Below are 23244 nucleotides of genomic sequence, written 5' to 3' on the forward strand. Positions count from 1 at the left end.
TAATTGTGCACAGTGCTTTCAAAACATGCTGAAAGACAAATACACATTACCGGGTTCTAAATTAACTGGAACCTCTTGGGGGGGAAAAACAAATGGGATGTTATTGTGCACAATTCAGTGAAAACCTCTGCTCATTGCATAGCACGGTTCAAAAAAGGAAACAAAATGCTAGCACATGGGATGAACAGAATGGACAGTGATAGTGAAAATATACTAATGCCATTATATAAAACAGTGGTACTTGATGAATTGGTCTGGCAACTCCCGCACCTTGAATAGAGCAATCAGTCCTGGGCATCCTATTGGAAAAAGGATAATGCAGAAAAAGAGAAGAGTATTCAGAGATGGGAACCAACAAGGATTAGAGGCAGATAAAGACTACACAGATTGAGACTCTTCTGTTTAGCGAAAGGGGGATATGACTGACGTATGTGAAATAGTGGATGCTATAGTGAAAGTAGATCAGGCTTTGAAGTAGGGAGTCTCTGGTTATGGGTAGGCTCACTGATTCAAAGCATCGAGACACCATTGTGAGGTACACAGGTAGGAGCTCCATTCCTTATATATTGCAGACCTACCTCACAGCTTGCCCCAGCATGCACTGAGGTCTGCTTAATTAAAACCTGGACTTGGATCCCCCAGGGTAAATTTCTTCTTCGGTTTGTCCCAGAGTGCTGGTGACGGCATATCTCAGGGGCATTACAAGGAACAGGTAAAGTGGCCCTCTGCCACAGGAAGGAGGTTGGATGGCATCTTTGGGGAGGTAGAGAAGAAGCAGTAAGGGGGATGATTTTGGTGGAGCAGCTGGGGTAGGCAGGACATGAGGGATAAGACAGTATTCGTGGAGCAGTGAGGATGGGAATAGCAGCGGGAGGAAAATGGAAAGGGATAGCAGAAGAAGTGGAAGGGGCAGCAGGAGATTCTTTCTGGTAGGGGGAAGAGAGAGTCTCTCTCAGGGAGACGAGGCTGAGGGCAAGGTAGGAGAAAGACATCAAGAGGTATTTGGAGTCCTGGGTGTTTTTCCTAGGGATGTGAGGAGAGAAGAGGTAGTAGAAAGCCAAGAACGTGAGCATCTAAGCCGGTGCTTGCACACTCATGTTACAATGGATGCCCGTGCTTCACAACCACGTTGGCGCGTCCATTCTGCACTATGCAGACCCAAGTCAGAACTTCAGCTTCTGTGGGTGCTGTCCTGTGGGAGTTGACCAGAAGTGAGCCACACCCGCTGAGCCATTTTGTGTCCATACCCTCCCAGCAGCCCAAGCCAGCATGGATCCTGCTCTGGTGAAAGAACTTCCCTACCTCATGCTCTCAGGCCTATTTTGGGACACAGGTGGATCATTTGTGAAATGCTGGTGGACATTTCAGGAGCAGTTTTTGAACTGCTGAAGGCATCTCTTGGTGGGAATACGGGCATGCCAGCTCTGACCCAGGCTGTTCAGCACTTCTGGAGCAGGGCCCCAAGCACAGACTGATGAGACCACATTGTCATGTGGACCTGGGATGGCCAGATGTTTCGCATGAGGAATCATACATCCTGGAGCTTTGTGATCAGAGTGTCCCTGCCCTCCAGTGCCATAACACCCACAGGAGGGAGGCCACGTGGATCCAGAAGCAGGTAGCTGGCTATCCCAGAATGCTGCAGGTCAGTAGCTTACCAGTTTGGAGTTGGCAAATCAGTTATGGCAGAGGTTTGTGAGATGATCAGGACTGTGATGTACCCAAAGATGGCAGGCATTACAAATGCCCCTGAAATCACTGTTGGCTTTCCAAACTGCGCTGGGGCCATTGATGGGACTTATATGCCAATAGCTTGCACGCTGCAAAGAGCATATGGTTGACCACAGGGACAGATTCATGGACACTATAGTTGGATGCACTGGCAGGGTGTGTGATACCAGGGTATGCTGGAGATCAGGACTTTACTTTTAGGGACAAGCTAGGACATTATTCCCAGTGAATGACACGGGGATGAAGTGAGCTGCAGCTCACGAAAGCTTAGGCTCAACTAAATGTGTTAGTCTCTAAGGTGCCACAAGTCCTCCTTTTCTTTTTGCGAATACAGACTAACACGAAACCTATTAAATGCAAGGAACGCTGGGTCCAGTTCCCTCTCTCTCCTGTAAAAAACAGTGGGACGGGAAAACAACTCCAAAATGTCAGAAGACTGCCCTCACCAAGTAAAAGCACATGCTCCCCTCGTCCTGGGGAGCAGCTTGCTGGCTTTTTAGAGCAGAGTGAAAGCTTGAGCCCTGTCGCATGGAAGACATGACTCGCCCTCCCCAGGCACCTGGTGCAGTCCTCAAGGATACCAGTGCCGCGAGTGTAAAATGGCACCATCCCCATTTTGGAAGTGCTCTTATAGGCACTGGTCCCTACGGCTGCCCAAGGAACAGGGCAATAAAGAATAGGGCTCAGGGCCTGGATAGTCTCTGCTAGTTTGTCCTGTGGATCGTTCATGCCTTCCTGTTCCCCTTGCCCATACATGGATGGAAAAGCAAAAGCAGGAGCACAGCCCAGAGCAGGGTAGCTCCTCTTTAGGAAGGCTCCTCTAGATACAGTACTGGAGTCAGGTTGCCAAGCCACGCTGCTCACCCCTGTATATCTCCCCAATACCCCTGTATATCTCCCCAATATCTCCCTAGATAACTCTGTAGCTCACGAAAGCTCATGCTCAAATAAATGTGTTAGTCTCTAAGGTGCCACAAGTCCTCCTGTTCTTATTGTGAATACAGACTAACACGGCTGCTACTCTGAAACCTGTTCTAAAAGGAGTCATTGTCCCCACTTATTTCTGGGGGACCGACCACGCCTAGTCCTTGTTGCCAGGGCTTATGGAAGTGGAATCCGGCTGCGTTTCTCTGGCCACCCAGCAGCGTGCCTGGTTCAGGACATTATCTTACAGCAGACGGGTTAACACGGCCTGTGTTTGCTGCTTGCCGATGAGCCGGGTTAACAAAGGGATAACGCTGAGCCGCTGGTTTTAAACCAGGAGGTCTGGCAGGGTTGGGGAGCACAGCCCCAGGGGAGCGTGGGCTAGCCTGGCGCCCCACAGCTGGGCTGTGACCCACCCCTTGCTGGGGTCTGCGGGCCTGACTCCAGAGGGGTTCCTGCGCCAGTCACACGAATTCCGGGGTGGGGGAGGCTTGGATTTAGAAGCTGAATCAGAGCCCAGGCTGAACGGGCCATGCAGACATACCCGGCCGGGGGAGAGGAAAGAAGCAGGGGGCAGGCAGTTGGCCGGCTGGGGGCTGGGGGCTGGGCTAGCCCTGGGAAGAGGATGCGGGGAGGGAGAAGGGTCTCGCCGGGGCAGGGGCGTTTAGGGCTTCGTTTCTGAGCCCAGCTGCCTCCCCGCCTGGTCCCCGGGGCTGCCTGGGCAGAGGGAGGCAGGACTCGCACCCTCCTCCCCATCCTCCGGCTGCCAGGGGCTGCTGCTTGCCCGCGGCGGGCAGCCGGGCCGCCGCCTTCGCACCGCTCCCGCCCGCCGCCGAGGCCTCCAGCCCGGGGGCCGGGGCGAGGGGCGGAGCCGCGGCCGGGGCGGGGGCGGGGTCCCGCTGCCCAGGCTCTGCAGCTGCCGGCTCCGGGGGAGGGTCCCCGGCTCCCCGGGCGCCGCGCTGCTGAGGCTGCCGGGAAGGCAGGCGGGGAGCCGGGCGGATGGCGGCGGCGGCCGGGGCTGAGCGCGGGGCGCAGGGCGCCCCGGGGTGCTGCCGGCGCGGGCAGTGAGCGCAGCCTGCGCCGGGCGCCCCCGCGCTCGCCATGGAGGACCGCGCCAACAGGCTGCTGCTGGCCCTGGTGATGCTCTTCCTCTTCGCCGTCATCGTGCTGCAGTACGTGTGCCCGGGCACCGAGTGCCCGCTGCTCCGGCTCCACGCCTTCAGCCCCTCGCGGGCAGACCCCTACCGGGCGGAGGACGAGACCCCGGCCCGCTTCGTGCCCCGCTTCAACTTCTCCGGCCGCGACCTGCTGCGGCGGGTGGATTTCAACATCAAGGGCGACGACCTGATCGTCTTCCTGCACATCCAGAAGACCGGCGGCACCACCTTCGGCCGGCACCTGGTGCGCAACATCCAGCTGGAGCAGCCCTGCGAGTGCAAAGCCGGCCAGAAGAAATGCACCTGCCACCGGCCGGGCAAGCGGGAGACCTGGCTCTTCTCCCGCTTCTCCACCGGCTGGAGCTGTGGATTGCACGCCGACTGGACCGAGCTCACCAACTGCGTCCCGGCCGTGGTGGACAGCAGGACGGAAGTCAAGCGCAGACCGTCCAGGTGAGAGCCCCGGCCCGCAGCCTTGCAACTTGCCTGGATTTGCGCTCTGCTGGGGCGCTGCTAGGATGAAAAGCCGCCCCCATCCCTCTTCCCTGGTCTCCCCCGAAGAATGAGGCGCAAAGCCTCCTGGTCTTCAGCAGCGCCCTTTCCAGCACCTGCAGGGTGCCAAGTAATTTGCCCCCGGACCGTAAAGATCCAGGGACCGTGAGCATCCAGCTCTCCCGCAGCCGCACTGATTGCGCCCTGGCTTCACTTATTTCCCTTCTTTTCTCCCCCTTCCTCCCCTCCCCCCCCCCCCCCCCAGTATCTGCGTGTAGAGAGAGACCAGATCTCATCCCCTCTATCCAGCTAAAGGGATCCCAGCCTTTTCTTTCTCAGGCATTGTACACAATGTGCTACTGCAGTACATCGCTGCTTAGCACAAAGAGAAGAGTGCTGCTTGTCTCTGCTGTTTAAATGCCATTATTATTGCAGCCTGACCCAAATTTCAGGTTGCCCAGAAAGAGTGCTTCTGAGTCATCCTGTTTTTTTAAGCATAATTCGCTTTGTCTGTGCAAGGTTTTGGGCAGCCCTGGGAATAGCTTTCAGTTTGAGCCCACGCATTGCAATGCTAAACACCGTTGTTGGTATTAAAGGTTTGTCATTGTTGCAGGGTGCTACGATCAGGAATGGGCAGTCCTGTCTTCTAGCTACAGCGAGATAACGCTCACTGGATTGCGTTGATGTGTCAATGCATCCAGATATCTAGTACCCAGTACACAGATCAGCTGTGAATAGGCAAGCACGAAGTCCCAACCAAACACAGCCGCCAACCCTGTAAGTGCAGGGAGAGCTTGGGTGGGATAAAGTCTGCTGTTTAAGGTAGAGCTCCCGCTAGACCAGTTTCAAACTGACTTAATGGGGGAATTCTGCAGGAAGTTTAGCTTGCCGTAAATTGTTGACTACAGTAAAACTTGGTGGCTCACTCTGCTCTGAGTTTAATGTTTTAAATGATCCCACAGGCAGATTTGGCTGTGGCGCTTATAAAGATCTGGTGGGAAGTCTAAGAGTTGCATCCAATGAAGTGAGCTGTAGCTCACGAAAGCTTATGCTCAAATAAATTTGTTAGTCTCTAAGGTGCCACAAGTCCTCCTTTTCTTTTTGCGAATACAGACTAACACGGCTGCTACTCTGAAACCAGTTTACTGACTGTGATCATTAGAATCTCATTGCATCCGATGAAGTGAGCTGTAGCTCACGAAAGCGTATGCTCTAATAAACTTGTTATTTATTTGTTATTTGTTATTTATCTAAGGTGCCACAAGTACTCCTTTTCTTTTTGCGAATACAGACTAACACGGCTGCTACTCTGAAACCTAGAATCTCATTGTTGTTAATGTACAAATGGGACCTGATTCCCGCCCCCTCAAGTCCTGAGCCCCTCTGCTCCCATTGGCTTTAAGCGGAACTCTAAAATCGGTCTGATGATCGTAGTACTGCTCTCTATTGCAGATCGACCTAGTGTGCTGAGCTGCCTTCTTATCAAGGTGCCACTGCCTCTAACGAGACCATAAATAATGCGATTTTCAGCATGTTTGTGAGCTGCAGCATTTTTATGTGCCTTGAGTTCAGCATTAATAAACACTGTGCTATGCAAAGCAAAGTTACTTTAATCACTGAATGTGTTACTTGCTATCGTTTGGATTGGCCTTCAGCTCCAACTTCGTTTATTTTGGATTTGGATTTACATTCAGTATTTTGGTTACCTCTAACATTTTCTTCATCCATGTACCTGGTCCTGAAGTTGTGAACTCCAGCTATTGCAGTTTGGATATTTAAATGGAGTTGTCACCTTTTAAAGAGATCAGGTGAATTAGTCTCATTCTAAACAATGGTTTCAGAGTAGCAGCCGTATTAGTCTGTATTCGCAAAAAGAAGAGGAGGACTTGTGGCACCTTAGAGACTAACAAATTTATTTGAGCATAAGCTTTTGTGAGCTACAGCATCCGATGAAGTGAGCTGTAGCTCACAAAAGCTTATGCTCAAATAAATTTGTTAGTCTCTAAGGTGCCACAAGTCCTCCTTTTCTTTATTCCAAACAATGACAACCCGTTTCAGATACTGTGAAAGATCTATCTGATTACATCACAGATAGTCAGTTGTGACCTATTAAAGAGCTTGTACGTTTGTAGCTTGGAACATGTCACGGTATGGCTTGGAATATGGTATAGTGTGTATGAGCAGGCTATGGATTCTTTTTCCTTTGATATCTTGGTTTCTAATTTCTCAGAGAATTAAAGTCACTATTAAACTAATGTCTGGTGCCCTTGCAATGTGGGGGAAGGGGGGTACAGTTATATTTCACATTATGTGAACAGTCAAGTCTAAGCACAAATTCATTTGAAATAGAATGCAGTTTCTTTTTAGAATTTGTTTTATATAGGGTGACGCTACACTGCCATCTAGTAGAAAAAATGATTAGCATCATTATCTTCCTGTATCCAAGGGGAGGCTTTTTAAAAGACTTCTAGCCGTTAGGATTCTTATGCTTTGTTTACCTTACTGCTTTTAAATTTCATTCAATCTCATTAACATTAGGAATTAATTCCTCTTCCTCTGGATCTACCACTGTGTTAGCTGCAGACTGGTGGGATCATGAACCTTCCAAGCCGTCTGTTAATAGAATTTGTTTTACCTGTATTGTAAATATGTGTTGCTTCTTGGGGGGGAAACATCAATGGAAATACACAATAAGGGGTCACTCCAGTTTTGTTGAATCGCTTCTAATTGAGATGGGCCCAGTCTGTGGAATTCTAATTGAGACATGAGCCCGCAAAGACAAAGGCTAGTCACATTTTACAGGGTTTTGGTCCTGCCCTTTATGGAGCCAGGGCTCAGCTGCAAACTAATAATCTGGATCTGAGCCTGGATATTAATGCCCCATAAAGCATAGGATGGGTGTTTACATAGGGAGTTTTGGTTGGGTTCACCTATGTTTTTCCTGCTGAATTACTGAACATCCTCCAATTCAAAACAGGAACATGAACTGACTTGTGAATGGTTTCAGAGTAGCAGCCGTGTTGGTCTGTATTCGCAAAAAGAAAAGGAGTACTTGTGGCACCTTAGAGACTAACAAATTTATTAGAGCATAAGCTTTCGTGAGCTACTAGTGAGCTGTAGCTCACGAAAGCTTATGCTCTAATAAATTTGTTAGTCTCTAAGGTGCCACAAGTACTCCTTTTCTTTTTGACTTGTGAATGTGTGTACAACTAGATAGTTCAAAACAGAACAATGGATTCTCCATCCAGCAGAACCATACAGTACATCGGCATCACCTGTGATTTTTGGAGTGGTGATTGATCACAAGCTATAAGGCCAAAGCTGAGTGGTGGGGGAGCGGGGCAAAATCCCCCCAAAGCTCTGATACTACTGCAGTTAGTAGAGGCCTGTTCTCTACAAAGCTTCTAAATGATGTTACTATATAATTTTAAAAAATCATTACCCTAGCCTGCTTAAATAGCTACAGTTATTCTTTCAAATAATGTCTTTGATGAGCAGTTAATTGGGCTGTAACTTCTAAAGGTTAAAAATATAGGAACATGAGAGATCTTTTAAATAAACAATAGTCCCTTCAAATCCTCCATTTTATTATCTTGTATTAATTTGGTGCTATAGCAATGTCCAGCTGATGAGTGATTAGCTGACCTCTGCTAAGATGCTGAGCACCAACATCAGACGTAAATATAAAAACTTGTTGGACAGAATAGCTGCCTTCTGAATTTAAATAGGTCTATTTTGAGAGGAGCTAGAGAAGTATTAATAATAATTAGGTATGTGTTTTGCCCAATGCACTGCTGTAGTAATGGTGAATAATCTCAATGTAACCACATGGGCTAACCTGGAATCAGCAGTCCAGATCAGTGCTCAGATACATGGTATGTATATATGCCTAACAAGATTGATACACACTTACAAAAGGTCTGAGATTCTTACTTTAATAATATTGAACATGTGTGCCTCTGGCTGTATTCTTATATCCTAGAAATCCCTGGGAATGGGCATGACTGCTCATTGTTTCAACTAATATTCTAGTCTGCATCTGTATTCAGTCAGTTGAAAGAGGGCTCTGGGCTGAGAAACTGCTAAAAGTATGCTTGCTTCTCAGCTGGTTAGATTACTGTCTTGATGTGTTACTTTTTGGCAGCCTTTCCCATGTTCAAAAGTTGAACATTTTGTTAAGATTCAAAATCCAAATGGGTGCTCTTTGATTATCTTAAGACACAGCAGCAAATACTTAGCAACAAAGGTCTGATCCAGTTAGATGAGATACAAGATGTCTTATTAGTTCCTGGAAGAATCCTATTTAATTGGATCCCTAAGAAAGAAAACAGTAAGTTCCAGACAGGCCTATTAAAATGGCTGTAGTGTACCTGAGAACTTTCATTTGAATGAAAATGAAGAGAGCTTTAGAGCTTATGTGGATCATTTTGGAAATTATTTCCTTGATAATGGAATTAGTCCTGAAGGGAAAACAGAAGGCTGTATCTCTGCCTGGAGTCAGAAGAGGGGGAGGGAAACTGCAGAGCATTTAACAGACTGTGTCACCACAGAAATACAGCATGAAACGGTTTGAGTGCACAAGCCCTGCAGCTCTATGGCAGCAGTTCAGTGTCCTGCAAAGGCCATCTTCGGTCAAAGCCCTGCAACCGTATTGTTGGCCGCCTCCCTTGTAGGGGGCTGCTCCCTCTGCTTGACCTCTGTGCCTGCGCCTGCTAGTTTTGGTTGCCCTGCCCTCGCTTGTGGTGGAGTCTCCCGGCGCCACCTCCAGCCCTGTTTCACTTTCCCACTGGAAACCCTTCTCCCCAGCTCCTGCTGGGCCCATCACCTGCTCTTCCGCTTAGATTCCACCTGATTGACCCCTGTCCCTCCCAACAGAGGCTGCGTCTGAAATCCTCCCAAAACATCGCTTCTAGGAGGTGCTTTTCCCTCTGTCTGACTAGTGCTGCCCGTTTCCTGCCTGCTGCTCTGTCCCTGGCTCCTGGTGACTGTACCAATCCTTATCCTGGCTTGTATGTTGCTACGGCCGCTCACCTCCCAGCCGGTCTCTTGCGCTCACCGAACCCCCTTGCTGGCAACTGTAGTTGCCCTGGCCAAACCTTTGTGTCTTACCACAGAAATGCTGCAGTGGGGAGGCAGGCAGCAGAAGGCTTTTTTAATACGTTGGGGCTTCCCCCACCTCCCCATATAAACACAACGGTGTGGGCTGACTGGAGCTGGCAGGGGACGTTCCCAGCACCCGGGTTACAAGCTGCCCTGGTGAGGTCAGGTGGAAGGGGGCATGCCTTGCCCACCTCTGATGGCTTGAAGGCACAGAGCAAGGATATGTTGGCCTGGACTGTTTTTTGGAAGAAGCAGGCTTGGTCGGGGCACTGGCAGCCCTGAGTTAAGAGACCGTTTTCTGAAAGGGCGGTGGAGTGGGGAGTTAGAATAATGGAGGCAGTGAGTTACTTTGGCTCCCAGGGCGTTGACTGGTGACAGCTGCTTCTATAGCCAAAAAAACTTGGCGACGCTCCCTGGCTCAGTTTGGCTTTTTTCCTTTTCTCTCCACCCCCTCTGCACCCTGGTGTGTGTGTGTGTGGGGCGGGGGGAGGAGATGGATAGTGGGAGGGGGCAGGGAATGGCTCTTGTTTCATTTTGGGAGTTCTTTTGTTTGGGTCCCAGCCACTTTCTGTATTTTCTTCTCCCCTCTGTCCCTGGTGCTCTGCGCTCCCCCGTGCCAGCTTCCCTGTGCTCCCTTCCCTTCTTGACCTCCCACCCTGTATTATCAGGTGCTTCCTCTTCCCCGTCCTGTCTCTATTGCCCCTTCCCCACCCCCTTATCTCAGGAATCTTGCAGCTCCTGGAGCAGGATGAGGGATCTCCTGTCGTTTTCTATCCCCAGCCGGCCTCAGTGACTAGAAGACCCTTCTTTCCAAGCGTTCTCTTTCTCTTCCCCCCTCCCCCAAGAACGTGCCAGCTGGGGGAGCTAGGGGCTGAAGCTCCTGTCTCTGACAGCTTCCCCCATAGACCTGCAGTGGCTGGGCTGAATGGGGGAGGAACACGGGCTTCTCTCGGCTCCCTCCTGCTCCCGTGAGGTGGAGCTGCTGCTGAAGCAGGTGTGGCGGCACTGGCGGGAAGCAAGGGGTGCCGTTTCTTTCCCCAGAGTTGCATCTGGCTGGGACTGGCAGGGGTGCAAGCAGAGTTTTCCGAGGGAAGTTTTCCAAGGTCCTCTCCCTGGGCCCCTCTCCAGTAGGGCATCTGTCCTGTGGTGGTGAAGATGATGGGGCTTAGGGTGCTCTGTGGGCATGACTCTCAGAAGGTAGAGCCAGCTACAGCCAGGTGTGCAGGGCTGAAGCCAGTTGTGTGCCAAGCCCGGGCTCCTGGTGCTAGGGCAGAGTGCAGCCTGGAGAGCGCGCGGGGGGTGTGTGTGTGGGAGGGAGAGTACTGCGTAGCCCTGCAGGCTCCCACTGCCCACGTTCCCCATGGAAAGCCCCAGCATCCGGGCTGCAGCCCCCACCCTGTTGCTGCTCCCCAAGGGCAGGACGCTGGGGGAAGCACTGGGGCCCCCACTCTCACCCACAGCACTAGGACCCTGGCACCACCTTTCTTGGGATGGGATGCCGGCGCCCTAACCTGTTGCCTCCCGTATAGGCGATGCTGTTGTCTAGGGCATGGCCAGGAGTGGAGGTGGTGGCTGCTGGGTCTCCTCTAAGAGCTGGCCAGGGGTAGGGGGAGGCTGGGTCAGCAGGGCCCTCTCCTTGTGGATCAGATATCTCAGTTCGTGAGTGGTGCCATCTATTGTCAGGGAATTGTCTGAGCTGCCTGGCATCCTGGTGAAAAGGAAGAAATGTACCTTTTCCTGGTCATGACTGCCTGATTGACTTGGGTCACTTGATTGATTGGGGAAATCTCAAAGCATTTGGCACAGAGAACTGAAGCAGGGGCCAAAGTAACTGTGCGCGAGAGACGCAGAATGGAGATCCTTTGCAGCCATGGCTAATTATTATGGAAAGTATCTACCTAGCTTGTCTACGGTAATAAATCCAGTGGCACAGTTGTTAAAAACAAAGCGTTTATGTTTAGACTGAATAATGTAACGGGCCATTTGAGCAGATCCAGAAACTGATACCTGTAAAGTTAGGCTGTGCTGTTGGTGTGTGATGCATTGCTTCTGATATAGGCAATATCACATATAATACCAGATGGGAAGGAACTGAAAGACCAGTTGCTTTAGCTTCCAGAACCTCTAATAAAAAGGGGGAGCTAGAAATAAGTTTGCCATATTCTACCTGAAATCATGAAATTTTATATGGGAAAATTTTTTACACTGTTTATCAATTGGAAACTTCTTGGACTGGAAACAGGCCCACCAGCTTTAGCAGGTGCTGGATTTCAGAAAGTCTCCGACACTAGCACTATATTACTGCGACATTGGGTGGAAGCTATTGGAGGTTCTGATCTGTTTTGGTTGCCTTTACAACCAACCAAATCCTTTTATTTATTTATTTTTTGGGAGGGAGTGGGGGGAGCACTTCCCATTACTGCATATAAAATTGCATTAGAAACAGAAAAATCTTGTCTCAAAGTTCCAAGTGTATATTTTAAGATAGAAGCATGATTGTTTTAGATAATGACTAGATCAACCCATATGCTGTCTGGAAAGGGGTGTCTCTCTCTCTACCCTAAGTTCTGTACATTTTGGGGTTTCTCTGTGGCGATGTCAGAGTCCTTGCAGCTTGGACTGTTGGCAGCCCCTGGAATGAAAGAACCATGCCAGAATGAAGGTTGCCAGCAGAAGCTACATTTGCTAGCCAGTCTTGGATCCAAATACAGACCTGGATGATTGCATGCTTGACTGTTAAAAATACTCCTGTTGTGTGCCTGCCACTATTTCGTGTCATCCTTGGAAATGGGCGTGGAACCAATTGTACTGCAGAAAATTCATGTCAATTTTGCATAGAAAGATGAATGCTCTTCATAGGAGTCAGTTTGTACTGGAGAGAGCTGTAAAACAGAGACACCTCTAGCAAATCCACTGAGGTTTTGGGGGGCTGGTTTACTCACAAAAAGTCACATTTATCTCTGCGTTCATATTTTGTTCATTGCCATGATAGCTGACTGCCTACAGGACTACATGGCCAACAGTATCACTGGGTCAGTGCAAAGCTTTGATTCTCATCCCCTGGCAGGATGAAAGGGTGCACAGTGTAAGCCCCCTCCCAGGAAGCTGGAGGAGAAGTAGTGTGTCAGAGATGAGCCACTCTGTCTGAAACAGTGGTAGTGAGGCTATGTGTTGGGGCCTGTGGGTGGGGGACGGGTAGAAATGGAGGTGCCAAATTTATCAAATGCCTAACAGTAGAAATTACCACCAATGATGGTCCCTTTAAGCAGGGCTTACTGCTTTAAGTGGGGTGAGGGTTGGGGGTCACAGTTCTGGAAAAAAATATTTCTAAAAATTGAGCAGGTTGCATAGGGTTCGTGTTAGGCACTGTTTTACCAAAGCTGCTGCTCCCAGATTAGGATTGACCCTCCACATGTACTTTTTTCAGACAGCTTTAGGCACTGCAGGGCCCAGCGCAAGAACCCTAGTAGGAATCCGTGCACCTGGCTTACTAGCATGCCAAGTACTGTTTCTCTCGCAGGGGCATTGCTCTGGGGTCTGCTCACCATTGTGTCTTGTAACTACTCCTGGCTAGTAGGGTTCGTCCTCTAGACAATAGGTATCTGATTACTTTTTGGACCCTGAATTGAATATGATTTAGTAGCTGTCTTTTCTTTGTATCTTATGTGATCTCTGACTATAGAAAACAATAGGCAGAAAGGAGAAAGAATGGGGGAGACAGGGAAAAGGGAAGTGGCACACTGAAGGGAAACAAAAATGGAGAAGACAAGAACAAGGCGCGCGTGTGGGTAAACATAACTTTAAGGTAAATGTATGTATTTTGTACAGCATCTTTAAACCAGAAGGATTCCGCAGTAATAGAGTTTTAGTATATTGGATCACCCAGTCATTAATAAGTGTAAGCTGTTTCTGAGCTGGAACATGTCAGCTGTTCTATTAGTAATGATAAACTGTTTCTAGAAGGGGAAACTAACAGTATGTTCTCCAACTGAAATGACGGAGTAATTTTTAAGCAAGCAGATTTAATGTCCTGCTGTAAATTGGAATTTGGCCAGATCATCAGGTGTGACATGCCTGTCCTTGAGACAAGCACCATGGGGAAACTCTCAAAAACCGTCTTTATATTTATTTGCATTATAATTATAACAAAATATTTGAAGAGATGCTGTGAAGATCTCGCATACAAGAGTACCAATTCAGTTATTGGGATGTCTTCATGACCCGGTGGGTTTTGGTTTGGTGTCTTATTCTGATGGTAGCTGCTCCAGCTGGGGCACTGGTGGGGTACTGGGAGGGTAATGAATGAAAGGCTGATACTGCTTCCTGCAACATATAGATTTCCTTGGTGATCTCCATCCAACTACAGACCAGGCCTGACCTGGCTGAGCTTATGGGACTATGGAGTTGATACGGCATGTCATAACTAGTCTTCTGAGGGTGAAATTATTTTCTTAAACACAAATTCTCTGGTTGTTCAGTCGTGTTAATGTAATCCCATTGTAGGGTTCTTAGAGCTAACCTCCCTGGTCTTGATTATAAACTTTAACTCTAACTTTGTTTTGTAATTTCAGATACTTGAACTGGTCAAATATCTGATATACTGTTGCTGGTTTTGCAAATTAAATGTGTACTTTTAAAAAGGGCTTCTTAAATGGATTTTAAAAAACCTTGCATATTCTGCTGGTTCTCAGTCAAGAGTGGAGTGGAAGCATAGATGCTAATTTGAAATATTGTTGCACTAAAACACTTTATTTTGTGTGTTAGATACCATTCTGTGCTTTGCTAGGGTTTTAAATATTAAAATGCAGCTATAAGTGATAGTTAAACAAGATCAAAATACATGCAGGCTCTGCATCAAATTCATATTGAGAATTTGCCATCGTTCGGAACTTGGCAACCTCTATTATGGATTTATGAAATGTACTTTGAACTCAAGAAAAGCATTAAAAGATGCATTTTTATGACAAAAGATGGGCAGTTTTAAGTTTCGCAACTCAAGCATCAATTCTGACGTATATTAACTGAGATTAATTTGTCCCTTATTTATGTAATCTGAATTGTTAAGAATCATGTTCTCAACTGATATAAATGTGGGGAAAAAAGGACTTCTTAGTAGATTTGATTGCTTTTTAAATTTGACTAGCAGAGATGCACTGGGATACCTAAGAGAATTGGCCTGTTTCTTGTGAACAGTTCAATGCCTAATGAATCACTTCAATGTACTTTTCTGAAGGAAAGCAGAGCAATTTAGATGTGCGGGGCATTGATTTACATCAAATGGATTAGGCCTCTGTGTGCAATCCCCTGCATTAATTTACTTTCTCCAGCAACTGTAATAATAAAGACAGTACTTCAGTACAGAATCAGCTCAAATTAACTCATATAGATCATTGCAGCTGTACGCAAAAGTGGAATAATAACCTACAGCAGAAAATCAAATTGGGGAATGGATCTTTCCAAAATTACTCCAGTTTATAATAGTAGAACAAGGCTACCTTGAGCCAGGTTAAAAAGGCCACTGAATACTGCCAAAGAACTTGTCTTTGGAGTCGTGTTTTCAGTAAAGTGCTGCGTTGAAGAATGGAACCTTTCTTCTAGCACTGTGGATACAACTAAATTGGTTTTATGTATATAATACAGCACAATTAAATGTACAGTTGTCTTGTGGGTTGTGTTGTTTTCCTTTAAGTATGCTATAATTTGTCTGTGCTAGGGAAGTTTTATGGAGAGGGTGGTTTCACTTGAGCTTAGGTTGCATTTGAAGGATTTTTTGGTAGCGTTTACTTTTTTTAATGATTTTTCTAGGTATTGTCAAAGAATTTCATTGACTGATGTTTCAGAGTAGCAGCTGTGTTAGTCTGTATTCACAAAAAGAAAAGGAGGACTTGTGGCACTTTAGAGACTAACACATTTATTTGAGCATAAGCTTTCGTGAGCTACAGCTCACTTCATTGGACGCATTCAGTGGAAAATACAGTGGGGAGATTTATATACATAGAGAACATGAAACAATGGGTGTTAGCATACACACTGTAACCAGAATGATCACTTAAGATGAGCTATTACCAGTAGGAGAGTGGGGGGTGGGGGGGGTGAGAACCTTTTATAGTGATAATCAAGGTGGGCCATTTCCAGCAGTTGACAAGAACGTCTGAGGAACAGGTGGGGGGGGGGGCGATAAACATGGGGAAATAGTTTTATGAGATTGTTTAAGAAAAAGGCCAAAATCTCAGAGATTTTGATTTCTTTTATAGTAAAATTGTTATAATCTGGTTTAACTTCTCTGAAGGTTATTGGTTTTGCTAGAATCTTTCTTAAAATGACTAATGAGTTATAGTACAAAAATCTGCTGCTAAAGTCAGTGTGAGAAGCCCTTTCATCTGCAGAAACATTCTGATTAGAGCCTCAATTGCATTTCTTTATTTCTGTAATGTCTGATCTGTCACGCAGTTTCTGCACTCTTCAGCTACAATCCTTTCTGACATGGCCTGGAAGACAAAATGCAGAAATCTGTCTAGTTTCTTATCAAACCACTTAACTACAAAAATGTTGTTGTCTTTGCTTTGTTTAGTTAAATAGAAATTCCTGTTAGTCCGTGCAGCTATTTTGCCTTGCTTGGAATTATCCTTGTACATTGTTTTTTAATACTTTGAAAGGATAAAAAGCAAGATCATAAAATGGCAATAAGAATTGCCATTTGAGGAAATGGAGTCAGATATAAGACTCCCATATCTGTGTGAGACCAAAAAAACCCCCTGTCCTATGCCTCTGCCTTAAGCCACTATGGGCTTGTTTCCATTCTAGGGCAAGTGTATGGGAGTGGAATTCCCATGGGATTCCTGCCTGAATAAGGATTTGACCCTGTAATTACAAAATATGATTGTGAGCTGCCTGCCCATTGAAGCCAAGAATACACATGATTTCAAAGACACCTAGACTTATTTCTATCGGATATTGGGATTTCAGGGTATGGCAAAGATAAAGCAATAGGAGTGGCGTGCTGGGCCTGATGCTTTGTCTTTGTCATGTAAGAAGTGAGCTGTTTGTTGTTCTAATCTTGCCATTGTAGGGGAAGAATCTTTAGGGAGCAGGCACTACGTGCTGATTATTTTTGAGATTGATTTGCTGATGCTGGCAATTGTACAGTGTGTTCTGAGAGTAATAGGGCAGCACCAAATTATTCAGGCATTATTGAAATGAATCATATTTGTGATGAGTAATATGTAGCAGACTCTGGTATTTATGAATGATTAACCTAGTAAAGTTCTTCTTAAGTAGACATGAAGAAATGATTTAATTTCCACTATGAACACTCTGTAAAATTAATGAAAGATAATTGCACTCGCTAATGTGAGACTATGAAGCCAAAGCAATATTTTTTTGTATGTAAGTTTATAATGCTGGAGCAAACATCGTGTACATAATTCCTTTTACATGTCTTTCCCAGTAAAACCCCCTATGTTGAACATTTAATAGTTTTTGTTTGCTGTTGGTTGAAGTGGTTAGAAGATCATTGGTAAACCTTAACTCAAAATGTTGCAGGTTTTTTTCTTGCGCTCTCTCTCTGTCCATATTATCTCTGGACAGTATAGAATATATATTATGAAACAGTGTTGCTTGAGTTAATGCCAATTAGAAAACATCTAATTTTTTTTCTAATTTGACTCTTCATAGAATTTATGCTTTAAAGATGGAATTCATTTAAAATATCGGTTTTGCATATATACAGCTTTGAGTGAAATCTCCATTTATTCCAAAGTGCCTTGAAAAATCATTAGCAAGGTGCTTAGAGACCTATACGTCAAAAGATTCATTAAGATGAGATTCCAATCATACTATTTTTTTATTTCCAGCAGCTCATCCTACTTTTGATGCAATATGAATTAAATATATGCAGCTAACAGAGAGAATATTGCAGCATTAAACAGTCTTGCTCCTCTCAATAAAAGTGCTATGTAAGAGATGTCTTTCATGAGATCTTAGTAGCAATGTTCTTAATTTCCCATAATCAAAAAGATTGTTAGGTTCTGATGCTCTTGGAAGTCTGAGTAGCCTGAAGAGCAGTCCTGCATTTCTTCCGTTTGGTAGGAGCTGCATAAAATATTGTCAGGCTTCCCATCAAGATTAAACAGCTACTGTACTCCTCTTTTAAGACACAGTGGATACAATACTATTTGTTGAATGAGATCTGTAGTCTAAATATCCAAAGATTGGAGGTGAAATACTGTATCGTTGTTTCATCTTCCTAGAATGTCCCTTGCATTAGGGACAAAGATAATTGGCATCAAATGCTACTGAAAAAAGTGTTGTGTTTTTTTTCTGATCAGAGCCAAAGAACTTAGAGATCTGGTTTTCATATCACCCTTTTTGCTGTGGAACTGAACATGAAAAAATCATTTTGGCAACAGTCTGAGGTAATTTTAACGCTGTAGAAAACCTAAACTTCAAGGTTTTTAAAATGCTGAAGCTGAGTTTTGGATGGAGAAGCTTAATATGTGCATTCTTGATACCTTCCTTTTTTGTCATCTATTTGCAAAGGTTTCTGGGAAAAGCTATTCCCTGAAGTAATCTTGGCCCATTCCAGGGCTGCTCGCTTCAGGTGGTGTGAACAAATATGTTGTTCAGAATGCTTTTTGTACTTCATTTTTAAATCAGCATGAAATAACTTCCCACCTCTCCATGGTATTAGTACACAAAGGGCAACCGTTCACTTCTCAATTGCAAGAGAGGGCAGTAAGTAACTAAGGGCCCGATCCTGCGCCATTGACTTTGGGGTGCTGAGCAGGTGCAGGGATTGCCCCCATGGAGCTCACAGCCTTAACTGACATCACAGGCTATATGGGAAGGGAGTGGTGGTTTGTATACTTCCAGGACAGCTGTGTGTTCCCCTGCCCTGGTGCTAGTTCAGTCTGCATAGCATATGAGAACAAGAGCAGATTGTCCACGCTATAGCTGGGAACATGCTCTCCAGCACAAGTAGACAGACCTACTAATTCTGCTTGACCTAATGTGCTAAAAATAACGGTGTAGCCAGGGCCCAGCTTGGGCCAGCTGCCCAAGTATGTATCAAGGGGCCCAGGCAGGTTGGTCAGGTGGCTAGCTTGAGCTGTGGCTTGTTACCTCCAGTTATACTGCTATTTTAGCATGCTAGCTCAAGCAGAGCTGGTGTGAACCTGTGTACTTGAGCTGGGAAGCATATTCCCACCTGTGATGTAGACACAAGTGTGAAACTCAGCAGTATATATTTGTCCCGCAGTGGCTGAGTGAGATGCAAAAAACTTAACATTATTTAATGGTGAAATGATTTAGATAGAAACACTTTCAGCTTTAACGCACTAAAATAAATCATTGATAACCCAGGAAGCTGTACCCTGCTGTTCCTTTAACTAGTGGTTCTTGAGTTGAAAACTATGGTTGGTTCTTCAGCTTTGTTCGATGTGCCACAAACATCTAAACATAAGTTGTTTCAGCGAATCTGTTAAACCAGTGAAATGTAGAATGTGGTGGTTAATGCTATGTGGCACAAAGGTGGTTTTGACTAGAAATTAGGCTATTAGAGATTGCACAAATGACTCCATGATGTAACTAAAGAGACTAACAAATTATTTGAGCATAAGCTTTTGTGAGCTACAGCTCACTTCATCGGATGCATCCGATGAAGTGAGCTGTAGCTCACAAAAGCTTATGCTCAAATTTGTTAGTCTCTAAAGAGACTGTTTGTTTCTTTTCAGATTGTTCAAGGACGACTGAATTAAGGATATAGCTGTTCTTTTTTTCACGCAGGAATGCTGGTATCTCTCCCTCTGGTTTTGCACTGTGTCGGGCAGACGGAGTAGTCTAGTGGGTATGGCCCCGTATAGGGAGTTGTCCCTTCCGCTGACCTGTTACGTGACCTTGAGTAAGTCTATGTCGCATCATGACAAGTGGCTGTCTGGTCCATTCAGATTGTTGTCTGTGGTCTGTTTACTTTGTAAACTGCTTGGGACGGGAAAGATCTCTCATTGTGTTTGTTTTCACGGTGCTGTGCACAACGAGAAGCTATTGGGCCTGGAGGGGCTACTTCAATAAATAGTAACTTCTACTGCAGACTCTGTATGTGTTTGTGTATAAATGGTTGTAGGCAAATATTTGTAAGGATTTTGTTTAAAAGCAGGTTTAGTGGAAAAAACTTCTTTCTTCCTGAACAGTACTCTGTACTGGCAGACAGGCTGGCATATGGTATGTTGTGTTTGTGTGTGTATCCCAATATACTGTACCGATATTTAGAGGGAGCATTTCATGCTGGCAGGTTTTATAGCAGAGATACGTGGGAATAAAAAAATGAGTCCAGTAAGAAATAATGTCTCTTATGGGATCTTTTTTGCTTCACAGCCACTTACATTGGGGAAATAACACAATGGGTTTCCACCTTCCAGGAATTATGAAAAGACCAGATGCAGTTGATGTTGTAAATGACTTCCTTAGGCATGAGAAGCCAATGAAAAAACAAACATAAATATTAGAACCTCCTCACGCTTCTAACAGAAAGTCTGTTGGTTTGATCAGATCATAGCAAAGAGACTTCAGGTGTCTGGTGACATCCAGGTGTCATGTCCACAAAATGCAAAACCAAGATGGCTGCCCAGTGCTTTTGAGCACTTGCTTTATCTGTTGAGAGTGAGCGATTTCGAGCCACATCTGTTCAAAGTAGAGAAGATTGGGCTGTGAAAAGGCACCTAGTGGAGCAGAGGTAACTGGCTTCTGCCAGAAGTTTCTCCTGGACAAATAAGACGTAACAGTTTATATAGCGCTTTTCACACACCGATCTCAAAGTGCTTTACAAAGGCCATTGGTATCAGTATCCCCATTTAACAGATGGGGAAACTGAGGCACAGAGCGGGCCGGGCTGCTGGCTAATGTCGCCAGCTCTGGCACTGGCCTGCTGGGAACTGAAGCCAGGTCTCCTATGTTCTTGTCCCCTGGTCTGTCCACTAGACTGTACTGCTTCCCATTCCAATGACCGTTGAATTCTCAGGCCTATCTTGTATGTGTCTTAGTGATTGAAAAGATGAATCTGTAATATCTGTGAGGGCTGCTGTTTAAAACTGATGCTGATTCTGGAACAGGTACGTTAGCTGTTACAAATGACTCCTTACCCATTGAGTACATCTCACCCGCTTACCTATGTCCTAGTGCCGCCTCCAATACCATAAATGCCCTTTTTTAATATGGGAGAAAGAGGGTGGTGGAAGAAAGTCTGAGTGTCTATCAAACAAAAGAAAGTGGCAGCTCTGGTTACTTTTTTTTTTTTTTCCTTCAGAGGTTTGCTTACCATGAAATTTTAATGGTCTTGCACGACGTTTTGTGTTAATAGATTTTTTTAGAGGTATTACCAGAAGTTCTGCATAGGATTATTAGCAGTCCAAGTAATTCATACATGCTTGTAGCCTCCAGCCTGAGTTAGATTTATAGGGTAGCAGTGAAGTTCAGCTAGTGTGTAATACCTGCTGGATTTAAGAGATTGTAGTTTGCTGGTGGTCATGTAGGTCAGCTGAAGAACAGAGCTTTAGCCAGTGATGAATTTTAACTGGGGAATATAGTTCTGCAGAGAGTCTTGTCATCTACTGTTCTGTGAGATATTCAATCTGCTGCTATGTGAAGAAGAAATTACATTTTTGCAAAAATCTAGCCACCAGAAAATGTTTTCTGGAGACCCATGAACATTGCTGAATGATTGGATTATTGTGCTTTTTGTTGCATGCTGGGACAAAAGTATATGAGTAACCATCTGTCTACAAGCCTGGCTAAGTCTACAGTACCTGTGTTTTGGTACAGATACAGCTTTTAAAAGCCTGCACTAAATTACCCTTTTATCTGTTTGGACAGCTTATTTGTATGAACACTGAACGGGGGCCTGAATGATTGCTAGCAAGACGATTACCATTCAGGTGTAAGCATCCCCTCTGGATCTCTGTGCTCTGATTGTGGCAGTGCTCCTGATGGGATGGACATGAGCGTAATGGAAGAAATTAAGTAGCAAGCTTGCCTTGCCAAACCCAAACTTACCACTTAAACATTGGTCAGCACTAGAACACAGCATGCTGTGGCTTCCATAGTGTGAACGGCCACAGATGTAGCTGACGCTACAACGGAGAATGAATAACTACGAGGAAGGAGAGGTGAAGAGGAATATATCTGTGGGTACCGTCTGAAGCGAGGATAGCATTTTAAAAAGATGGATTCATGTCAATTTTCTCAGCAGCCATTGGGCTGTAGTTATCTGAGGCTGGATTCCGTGCCTGTCTATGCTCACATCAGTCAATAGCATGACAAGGGTATAATGAAGGGTGTGGTTTGGTATATTGCCTTCAAGGCTATTTAAAGCCCCTCTTTTCTAAAGCTATTTCCTTATGCTGAAAGCCTTTCTGTGTGCATGTGATGGGATCACACCTTGCCACACCTGTATCACCAGGAGCATTTATTTGAGAAATCCTTTTCTTTCTTTTGAAATCAAATTAGGATTATATTTAAACCGAGGAGTCAATTTGATGGAAAAAGAGCCCCCAAATCATTGGCTGGTTTCCTTACCTGCTGCAAGGCTGAAAGAAGCTGTGTTCTGACTAGTTCTCAATCATAGTTACGAAGGTGCTGATTCTGTGCAGGCTCGATTTAGGCAAAATGTCCACTAAAGCAGTGTTTTTACCTGGGTTAAGGATTGTAGGGTTGAGTCTTACATCACACGGTTTAAGATGCCCAGTCTGTGTGTCTTGGAAAGCATATGCAATATGGCCCCAACACAGCAAAATATTTAAATATTCTTAGCAGACGCTTCAGTGCTTCTCTGAATAGAGGGAGCCTGCTGAATTGGGGGCTGTGGACTTGATTTGATAAAATGCTGTGGGGTGCTGAGCATGCCTTAACTCGGGGGCGGGCAAACGTTTTGGCCCGAGGGCCACATCAGAGTTGCAAAACTATATGGATAGCGAAGGCCGGGTAGGGAAGGCTGTGCCTCCCCAAACAGCCTGGCCCCCGCCCCCGACTGCCCCCCTCAGAAGCCCTGACCCATCCAACGCCCCTGCTCCCTGTCCCCTGACTGCCCTGACCCCCTATCCACACCCTTTCCCCCTGACAGGCCCCCTGGGACTCCTATGTCTATCCAACCCCCCCTGTTTCCCATCCCCTGACCACAGTCCCAGAACCTCCACCCCATCCAACCGCCCCCTCATAGAATCATAGAATATCAGGGTTGGAAGGGACCCCAGAAGGTCATCTAGTCCAACCCCCTGCTCAAAGCAGGACCAAGTCCCAGTTAAATCATCCTAGCCAGGGCTTTGTCAAGCCTGACCTTAAAAACCTCTAAGGAAGGAGATTCTACCACCTCCCTAGGTAACGCATTCCAGTGTTTCACCACCCTCTTAGTGAACAAGTTTTTCCTAATATCCAATCTAAACCTCCCCCATTGCAACTTGAGACCATTACTCCTCGTTCTGTCATCTGCTACCATTGAGAACAGTCTAGAGCCATCCTCTTTGAAACCCCCTTTCAGGTAGTTGAAAGCAGCTATCAAATCCCCCCTCATTCTTCTCTTCTGCAGACTAAACAATCCCAGCTCCCTCAGCCTCTCCTCATAAGTCATGTGCTCTAGACCCCTAATCATTTTTGTTGCCCTTCGCTGTACTCTTTCCAATTTATCCACATCCTTCTTGTAGTGTGGGGCCCAAAACTGGACACAGTACTCCAGATGAGGCCTCACCAGTGTCGAATAGAGGGGAACGATCACGTCCCTCGATCTGCTCGCTATGCCCCTACTTATACATCCCAAAATGCCATTGGCCTTCTTGGCAACAAGGGCACACTGCTG

General features: G+C 45.9%; 1 protein-coding gene across 1 annotated transcript in view; it reads left to right on the forward strand.

The window, feature by feature from the left end:
* Positions 1-3664: 3664 nt before the first annotated feature.
* HS6ST2 (heparan sulfate 6-O-sulfotransferase 2) overlaps positions 3665-23244 on the forward strand; it is a 255216-nt gene continuing 235636 nt past the window's right edge. The window contains exon 1 of the mRNA XM_038415051.2: positions 3665-4265. Within this exon, the coding sequence (XP_038270979.1) occupies positions 3757-4265 (509 nt within the window). The 5' untranslated portion in view covers positions 3665-3756. The remainder of the gene's footprint in view (positions 4266-23244) is intronic.

Source organism: Dermochelys coriacea, chromosome 9 (assembly GCF_009764565.3).
Source record: "Dermochelys coriacea isolate rDerCor1 chromosome 9, rDerCor1.pri.v4, whole genome shotgun sequence".
Classification (NCBI taxonomy): Eukaryota; Metazoa; Chordata; order Testudines; family Dermochelyidae; genus Dermochelys; species Dermochelys coriacea.